The following is a 9676-nucleotide window of genomic DNA, read 5'->3' as shown; positions in this document are numbered from 1 at the left end:
AAGTGCCGGCCCTATTGCACCTGAGTTTAATTCCCTCCCCGTACTCTATTGCACCTGAGATTAATCCCCCTCCCGTACGTTAGATTAGTTAGAATATCACTATTTCAAAAAGAAGAGCCAAGAAATGAAAATCCAGAGGGGTTTACTTAGCCAGGAAATTAAAGTTGTAGAGTATCAACCAAGGATTATTGACACTCAAACATGCGAAAATACAGCCGCGCATGATCTCTAATTAAGTTTTTCTTCTTTTTTAACTTCAAAATTTGATGTTTTGTCGAAACATGAAGAGCAGACAATTGAAGCAAACACGATAAATATAAACTTGGCTCATGCGTCAAAATGATTGTAACAACATAGCAACTTCGTTTACAGCTAAACATTATAGCTAGAGTAGCAAATACACACATGATTTCTGACAACGTCTCGCCAAAACATTCTGCTATTACAACATTCATCGAAATAAAGGAAAACTCTCCTCCCCAGAATCTCCAAGTCAAGCAACGAAACTCCTTGACCTTGACTCTCATGCCTGTAAATTAACAGAGGGAGGGTTGTCAGAAATATAGAATCGAAAGAGCCATGCAGACACAGCAAATATGGATGGTAATTGAAAAAAAACATTGTTAATGTAATTCGTCCAACATTTAAGAATGCTGCGTAGTAAAATACTCCACAAATTAATACCATGATCTGATACTCTTATTAAATAAAATAAAAATAAAAAACATAATTTGGGAAAACTTGCCTTGCTAGCAATGTTGTTGGAAAGCCAGTCTAACCCCTCGTACAGACCCTCTCCAGAGGTTGCACAAGTGCTCTGGATGTACCTGAAAAACAGCAACATTACCAACAATACTTCAGGCCAAATTTTTCTATCCTCAAAACCATTATATCCAGTATTCAACTTTGTCCAATATCTTCACATGACATTCAAAAAAACCTCATTCCAAATTTCTTAGTTGTTTAGTTTGAACCATCCATAGCTAACTCAACGTGCCACAGAGTTTTCAATACTCCTAGCTCCTATCTAAGAGAAACTAATGAGTAAAATTTCCCATGATAAAACAAATAATGCCAAATTTCAGTCTCAGCCATTAGGCTAGCATCCTATTCAATTTGATCAACCATATAACACAAATTAACAAAAAGTCATGGTCATAACTGATGTTCAATTCAACTATGAACTAACAGTTGCAGGGTGAAAATTAACAAAATAATTTACCAGTGACGTTGGCGGAGAGAATGAAGACCAAGCTTATCAGTTATTTCTGCGGCATTCATTGCATTAGGAAGATCTTGTTTGTTGGCAAATACAAGCAGAACAGCATCCCTCAGTTCATCCTGAAACCATATCAAACATTTAACTTCAAAATCTAGTGCCAGGGGTATGTGCAACTGTTGCATCCTAAACAAGGTTTCAGATCACTTTCAGGGAATGTAAACAGAGCTATATCGTAATACAAATGAAGCAACCAAATAAGGGAATGGACAAATGCAACTTTGGGAAAGTATGTCACGAACCAAACCAAACCAAAACTTACCAGGCCAAAAAATCCAAGTAAACACAGAACAATACAAAACAACATAAAACTCAATTTAGAAGCATACAACCCCCTTGGCCCCATTAATGACGGGAACTTTAGAAATCCCAGTACAAATAAGGAAAACAAAAATATAAGACATGAAACAAGTAGTTACCTCATTCAACATCCTATGCAATTCATCCCTTGCCTCAACAACTCGATCCCTATCATTGCTATCAACCACAAAAATAAGACCTTGTGTGTTCTGGAAGTAGTGCCTCCACAATGGACGGATCTGTATTTGGAAGAAGTTGGATCAGTCACTGGCTACGCATAATTCGAACTTCAGAAAAATGTCCACATTAAAAGGTAATTTCAAAATCTCTAATTATTCAATGAAAATAAATTATATAAAATGTTATTGCACCCATAATACATGAATCTAACTGCCTATTTAGAAGATTTTCAGAAACAAATTCCTACAACGACTAAAAACTTGTTGCAAAATCAAGAATAAAATGCACACATAGACGCGTGAATGAGAGAGAGAGATAGTTACTTTGTCTTGACCCCCTACATCCCACACAGTGAAGCTGATGTTCTTATATTCTACTGTCTCCACATTAAATCCTGCAGAAGAACCACTCCCGTAATTAAAATGACAAGTGATAACAATTTTGATTCAGAAGAATTCCGAGAAATAAAACAAATCGTCATCTTCACTACAACAGATGGTTGGGAGAAAAAGCACCAATGAAACCAAAACCAACATACAATTCTTCATGAGCGGAGAATTTATACCCCCACAACGTAATTGATCTAAATATTTGAATCAAAATATTGAGTTTTTAATCAAAATATTGGATTGGGGCTTACCAATGGTAGGGATGGTGGTCACAATTTCTCCGAGCTTGAGCTTATACAATATGGTAGTCTTACCAGCGGCATCGAGACCCACCATGAGAATTCGCATTTCTTTCTTGGCAAAGAGCCTGCTGAAGAGCTTCGTGAAGGTAAGCCCCATTTTTATCAAATTGTCTGCCACATACAATCAGACCATACAGTAAAATCAAAATTAGCAAAATTCTCATGCTGGGATTTCGTTCTACAATAACATAAAGCAAAATCAATCCAATATTCTTTCAAATCGTAATGAAAAATTCAATCAGATCCATATCATTTCGTGAATTGAAAAAACGAAGAGGGATTTCATTTTACATGGAGATCAAGATCGATTAGGCAGATCTACGATTCGCATCTGATAACGAAGAATTCACAAAACGGACGACGAAATACTAGAGAGAGAGAGAGAGAGAGAGAGAGAGAGAGAGCGAGAGAGACTCACCTGGAGGAACTAGGAAGGATCAAAATGAGAGGAGGAGCCAACACAGCAAGCCGCGATTTTTATTGGTATGCTTTCTCTCTCCTGGACCCTGGTCAGTTAGTTAATCACCGCGGTTAGGCCCAAAACGATGTCGTATTCTTAAGAAGCCCAAAAAAACGCGAGACACATGTATATCTTCTCAGTCGTTGAGTGGGCAACAACACCACCGGCCCAATCATCCACAGTCGTTTTACTCCACCTTGGGTATGGCTTGTGCGGCTTGGCTCCAGCCATTGTCCTCATCCCACGCTCTCTTTCCAACTCTCTGCCGCCGGCCGACTTTTCCCCCCATCTTCCACCGGCTCACTCGTTTCTCCTCAACCGTCCGGCTAGTATCCACCATGAACCGGTCGACTCCGGTCCTCGCTCAGGCCAAACGAGGCTTCTCAGTCAAAGAAGACGAAGTGGCCACTGGTAAGCCAACTCCAATAATTGCTACCAAAAATATTAATAAAGAAGAAGAAAAAGCTTGTTCTTATGTGTTTGGTTCGTTCCTATTTGATTTTGCGATGGATTGAATATAGCTGCTGATGTTGAATTTGAAACGCCTCTGAAAATCGTGGAATATCCGGACCCTATACTGAGAGCGAAGAACAAGAGAATCGATTCGTTCGACGAAAATTTGAAGATTTTGGTAGACGAAATGTTTGATATAATGTACAAGTGAGTTCCATCATCCATGGCTTTTGGCGTTTGCTAATTGCTAAGTGCCCCTAAAAAAAATCGGATTTTGAGAAGTTCTTGCAATTTACAGGAGTTGTTGCTTGGTTTTTACACAGAACCGATGGCATAGGGCTCTCGGCGCCCCAAGTAGGGATCAATGTGCAGCTCATGGTGTTCAATCCAGTTGGTGAGCGTGGCGAAGGGGAGGAAATTGTGCTTGTGAATCCAAGGGTTTCCAGATATTCCCAGAAGACGCGACCCTTTAACGAGGGTTGCTTATCCTTCCCGGGGATTTATGCTGATGTTGTGGTGCGTGCTGTTGCTATATGCTGATTTCAAAGTTGTCTGCTTTGTTTGACCCTGCTATTAATGTCTTTCCATGTGTATTAGAGCTTTAAGTTATCCCCAATTGGTTTCTAAATGAGCACGAAAAATGTGCAAGAAATTGAATCTTAATATAAGTCATGTTCACTGAATACAATTTTCATACCGTACAATGAGCTTAAACTGCTTGCTTTGTGTGTGTATATGTAGTGATACATGGTATTGCTCTGGATGTCTCTAACTTTTTGTGCTTGCAGAGACCAGAATCTGTGAAAATAGATGCACGGGACATCAACGGTGCAAGGTTTACAGTCAACTTGTCGGGTCTTCCAGCGCGGGTGTTCCAGCATGAATTTGACCATTTGCAGGTTCGTTATTCAGCTACGATTTAGTAATTTAACAATGGAGTGTCAACCGAAGTACAAAAAAAGAATTTACAGTGGAGATTTGGTTCCTTTTTGCATTAGGGAAAGCAGAACTTGCAGAGTTAGGTGCAAGATTTCATTGGATTTGATGACTTATAGTTTGCATAAGCTGTGCCATTGTGGAGGATGGATCCTAATGCTATGGAGATTAGGATTAGTTACAGACATTCCACTTGTGGGGTACCTAGCTAGAACTTAATAAACTGAGATCGGCTTGTTGTCTTGAATATCACTTTTTGAAGTGTATTTGACTTGAGTAAAGTGTGGAAGGTCACAAGTTTTTGCCAGCTAAATATAGTACCTATATGGTTACATAAATGGAAACCAAAAGTATGAATGATAAAATATAGATGGGACATCTGCATACATGCCCCTGAGTATTGGGTGAACAAAGGAAATTGCGTCGAGGCATCTAGTATACGGAGAATACAAATCTATGATATGGACGTTCTGGCAATCTATGTCATTGTTTAAAGTTTCATGGCCTAAAGAGGATCTTAGTGAGTAGAGATTTGTGTATGGTTCCTCTTCTTTTCCCTCCTCTTATACGACAACTTCATCTGCAGGGTATTCTCTTCTTTGATAGAATGAGTGAAGGAGTTCTTGAAACCATTTGTGCACAGCTACAGGTTAGTAATCATAAAACTCCAAATGGGCTTTCTTTACCTAAATGTTCAATTAGTATTATATTAATTTGTTTTTTATTGTGTTATCTTTTTTTTTTTTTTTTTTTTTGGTCTGAATTTTATTGTGTTATCTTATGGTAACAGGCCTTAGAAAAGAAGTACGAGGATAAGACAGGACTTCCAAGCCCGGAAAGGATCCAAACCCGCAAAAGGATGAAGGCTGCTACTGGTTTTGGCAAATCATAATTAGTACAGGCCAATATTGTAATTTATGATTTTGTTAATTAACACAAATTTTACATCTTCTAGGGCCATAGATGATTTTGCTTAATTATAATTAGGCACCATCATGAATCTGTATTCATAATATGAGATTAAATTTTACAGCACCATTGTTGTTCTCAGTTATCATGACCATCGCCATAGATGCTTGCTAACCCTTTGATACCAATCCTTCTTCCCTGATTTTAATCAACTAATAACTGGACCAAGTAAAAACATAATCCTTTATTCCATTGATTAATATCTAATTAAGTCCAATCCATCCAGATCAGTCCAAACTCCAATCCCGCTAATTATATTCGGCTTGCGAACTGTTATCTATCAAATAAAAACAGAACATTGTAGCAGGAAAAGCAACAAAATACATGAAAAAGACATCCGAAACAGAACATTGTAGCAGGAAAAGCAACAAAATACATGAAAAAGACATCCGAACTGCAAACGTCGTTGTTCTATGGTGGTATGTACAATTTGAGGTACCGCCACAGACGAAAGGCTTCAGAGACGGGTCCAAACTTTCAGGTATGTACACGTGTTTTTGATTTTTTACTAATCAACTCGCTAGGCTAAGCTAAGCCTGAGCTTAGCAAGAATCACCACTTTCAGACTGGGCTAAGCTCAGCCTGAGCTTAGCAAGAATTACTACTTTCAGACCGAGCTACTGTGCTGCTTGAAGATGGCTTCCCCTTCTTCAAGCAGTCAATTTCAGGGACTGTGCTAGTTTTGAGCTCTCCGTACGCCTCCCAACAGAAAGGGCCATACAATTGCTTGCCTTCATCAACTGATTTCAGCTGTATGGTGTCCAGAGACACACCAGTACACGGTAAGCTGTCACTGCATGCAAAATGTACAGGTTTCGTCGTATAGGTTCCTTGTATGTTTACATAGTTTACACCCGAAATTGCCACGGCTGATGTCTCATTTTGGCATTTGCTCTTGTCACAGTAGAATTGGTCAATCATGATTGGGGTTGCAACTTCTGATACTTGAATGTTTGAAAACATGATGTTTTGGACTGACCCTGATCCTCCCTGCAGTAGAAAACCATATATAATTTGGTTCAGCATACATATACGTACGGACAAATATAGAATCTTGATTGCTATCTATTTGTAATTTAAAACTTACAATTATTAGAGAAGGGGCGTGTGATGTATGTATTCTAATATGTAACAGTACCTGCCAGGTCTTTATTCTGACGCCAGTGAGTGTATTGTGCATTTTTACATCTCGGACTGTGACGTTGGATACACAAGCTCTAGTGTTATCCTTCCCTAGCCCTCCGATGCTGACGCCATGGCCGGGTCCACAATTCACGTTGTGTACGTATATACTTGAGCATCCAGTTTGTATGGATATACAGTCATCCCCTGCAGATCATATGTTTAAATGTCATTCACTTGGTAAAGAAGTAACTTGTGCTATACACGTTATGTTGCTGGTCAACATGCTTGCTAGTTGGACTCTGATTAAGACCATGTATATATTATGCTTAATCTCCTTTGAGTCGGCTCTCTGTTTTGACCATGTTTATGTTAAAAAGAAGTTGCATTCATTAGAATTCTAGTTCTTTATGCTTAATCTCCTTTGATTCGGCTTTCTGTTTTGGTCCAGCCCTACTCAATGGTCCAATTTTGAAAAATTACCACAAGCAATACTGGTGCGAAAAATGACAACATCCCGAGAGTTTTGGAGGTGGATTCCATCTGTGTTGGGGCTGTCACCAGGGGAGGAAATACTTATATCAGAAACCTGAACATTCGTGCAGGCGTCGAACTTGAGGTGAGCCTGAGGGCTGTTTTGAAGTGTTATACCAGTGACACTCACGCCGTCACTTCCATAGAACCTAAGAGCCTGCAGTGCACAACAAAATATAGAGCACCAGTCATAGTAAGTAATTCATTTTGTAAACTGGCCAAGGAGCTGAATGGTGATCAGATTATTACTGTTGGTTTGGTGCTTGGCATTTTTCTACTGTCACTTTCTATGACCTGCGGACGAAAGTTGACATGAAAAGGCACGCGTGCTCAATTAGTTTCACTAGATATTAAGAGTGACGATGAGGTTTTTTTCAGCATAATAAAAACATTGGCCGGCTGCGTTTTGGCTTGACATAGGATGGATGAATAGTTAATTACCGTGTCCTGTGAACTGCTATATGTCTGATCTGCAGGAATATTGTATGTGGGTGAGTCACTCCACCAAACTGAGCCTTGCCCATCAATTACTCCTTTGCCTTTGATTGAAATCCCTTTTAGCTTCGTGAATTCGAGCCATTGTAGAAGACCTGAACCCCAATCTCCTGAGCTTGTTGGAGCTATGATTTTGCCATCTAACTGCATGACATTTGACCAAACGTATATATACATCAGCAAAATTATAGCTAATGATACTGGAATGCTGCTGCTACTCTTCATTTTGTGATAAGAGGCAACATGATGTGGGTTTAAGATTCGAAACCTCACCTGAAATACAATATTTGGTTCACAATTAGGGCCAGAAAAAGAGATTGGTTTGACGAGGAACACGGACCCGGATGGAACATTTATAGTTGATGCCTGCACTTTGCAAGCTGCTGCCCACGCTGTTTCAAAAGCCTGCCATGCAATGCAAGAGAACTAGTCAATTCACAATAGCAATAGTAGCAAGCTAGTATGTGTAATTGCGTTGCAATAAATAGCATTTGATACATAACAAATATGGTGTCATTTCCAAACTCACCTTGGTATCATCTGCTTTTCCATCGCCTTTAGCACCATAGTCCAACACATTAAAGACGTTGGAATTCCCACCGCTGTTTTTTAGCAGTTTTGCTGCAGTTTCCTCTGGTGTGATGTAATTGTCTCCCCTTGACGGTGTCGTAGACACCCTAGGGCCTGCCTGGTGGCGTTGGTGATTGCCGCCATAACCCTTTTGTTCCTTCCTGAATGCAGAGGCAGGGGCAGAGGCGCCCTTGTTTTGCCTCCAGTACTGCTTGCCTCCTTTTCTAGCATCACAAGGTTCTAACAAGCTTGAACACCAAATAGAAAAGGCAATGAAAACAAAGAATGTGAGGCTTCTTAGTTTAAATGTGATCATCATATCTTAATTTGTTTTGAGATCACAGAGGCTTTAACTTGAAGTTTCTGTATATGGCTAATGACAGAGGATGATGTGCAGGGGTGACATTATATATAGGTAGAGAGCTCATTGCACTGTGCACACACATGAGTCTACTGTTTACAAAACGACAACGTTAAACCTTCCAAGGGTTCCATTTTCAACTCTTAATTTTCTGTCCAACTCCACTTTCTTGTATTTTTATTTTTTTTTAATAGTTAATTCAGCCGCAATACTCACCTCACATGCTTTAGTTTTGCCTTAACAACAAAAATACTCAAACAGAAAGAAAACTTGGATGACCGGCCAACTAGAAATTATTCGATAGAGAATATACGCTGATGTAATATTTCATACCAAACAGCTTATTTCTTCACGTGAGCACAGGACATTTCTGGTTAGTCTTAAACCCAATTTCGTTTTGCAGCTTCAGCTTCTCCCAACTCTCGCTTGTTTCAATCAAACCATATCAAAGTTTGCGTTGCGTTCATCATTTTGCTTCATTCACATGTGTCCAATTTCTCCCCCCTTATTTTGCTCCTGCCATTTTCCTTACCAGTTACGTAGCATACGCATGCAATAGCAAAGGGATATTGTAGCTCAAATGATTAAGAACAGTTATCCTGCACTCAATATTATGTGTTCGATCTCTCCCCCGATATCGCTTATGTCAGGGAAAAAAAACATGATTTTCATTGTCTGGGTGGGGGGGTTTTCTTCTCTACCCAAAAAAGAAAATGGGGTATGCATCAATATAAAGACTTAAAAGACACTAGTCATTTTAGAATTCAATGAATATGGTGGAAACAAGTATACATCAACATAAGGCTTTGATAGATTATTATGGGCATGCGAATGTACGTATATATTTAATTGGAATCGATAAGCACATGAGCTGATAAATTAACCATTTCCTAAACCCACGATTAACAAATTAAACACACGAGATTCTTCATCCATAATCTCAGTAATGAACAACTTAATAACAAACGTGTTTGTTCATATTTGCTCATCAATTCTTAGTCAATAAACAAATAGTGACCTGAACGAGATTTGCATATCACCACACCACGACTTCCTCTGGATAAAGTAAGAAATTCAAAGAAATAAAGAAAGAAAACTGGATCTTATCAAACAGCTGGTCAGGATCAGTTGGGAAACCGATTTGGCATGGCACATGTCAAATCAAATTCCAAACGAACTGTCATGCAACATCATGCGTACGCATATCTAGTACATGATCTTATAAATTAGACTTATTCAGCTTCTATGAAGAAAAAAAAAAGGTTAAGACTTCAAATCCCAAAATCATGTGCTCCCAACACACTCAGACGTGATGCCAACGTGATG

At 39.1% G+C, this 9676-nt stretch overlaps 3 protein-coding genes across 3 annotated transcripts; 1 reads left to right on the top strand and 2 right to left on the bottom strand.

Moving 5' to 3' along the window:
- Positions 1-296: 296 nt before the first annotated feature.
- Positions 297-3018, bottom strand: ARFA1B (ADP-ribosylation factor A1B). Its single transcript, XM_008232362.3, has 7 exons — positions 2869-3018; positions 2400-2561; positions 2083-2153; positions 1699-1818; positions 1223-1341; positions 746-827; positions 297-529 (listed from the first exon to the last, which is right to left on the bottom strand). Exons 2-7 carry the CDS (start codon positions 2545-2547, stop codon positions 524-526), a joined length of 546 nt encoding a protein of 181 aa, XP_008230584.1. The 5' UTR covers positions 2548-2561; positions 2869-3018; the 3' UTR covers positions 297-523.
- Positions 3019-3063: 45 nt separating this feature from the next.
- Positions 3064-5349, top strand: PDF1B (peptide deformylase 1B). The gene is made up of 6 exons (XM_008232360.3): positions 3064-3321; positions 3432-3570; positions 3687-3879; positions 4152-4262; positions 4886-4948; positions 5090-5349. Exons 1-6 carry the CDS (start codon positions 3114-3116, stop codon positions 5189-5191), a joined length of 816 nt encoding a protein of 271 aa, XP_008230582.2. The 5' UTR covers positions 3064-3113; the 3' UTR covers positions 5192-5349.
- Positions 5350-5434: 85 nt separating this feature from the next.
- LOC103329840 (Pectin lyase-like superfamily protein) lies at positions 5435-8370 on the bottom strand. The gene is made up of 7 exons (XM_089049504.1): positions 7949-8370; positions 7693-7824; positions 7366-7563; positions 7174-7218; positions 6874-7081; positions 6407-6597; positions 5435-6258 (listed from the first exon to the last, which is right to left on the bottom strand). The coding sequence occupies exons 1-7, from the start codon at positions 8306-8308 to the stop codon at positions 5857-5859; spliced, it is 1536 nt and encodes a 511-aa protein (XP_088905630.1). The 5' UTR covers positions 8309-8370; the 3' UTR covers positions 5435-5856.
- Between the last annotated feature and the right edge of the window lie 1306 nt (positions 8371-9676).

The sequence above is a fragment of the Prunus mume genome, linkage group LG4, assembly GCF_029339155.1.
Source record: "Prunus mume cultivar Tortuosa linkage group LG4, ASM2933915v1, whole genome shotgun sequence".
Taxonomy (NCBI): Eukaryota; Viridiplantae; Streptophyta; class Magnoliopsida; order Rosales; family Rosaceae; genus Prunus; species Prunus mume.
Note: the sequence above shows the minus strand (reverse complement) of the source record. Positions and strands in the feature narration are given on the sequence as shown.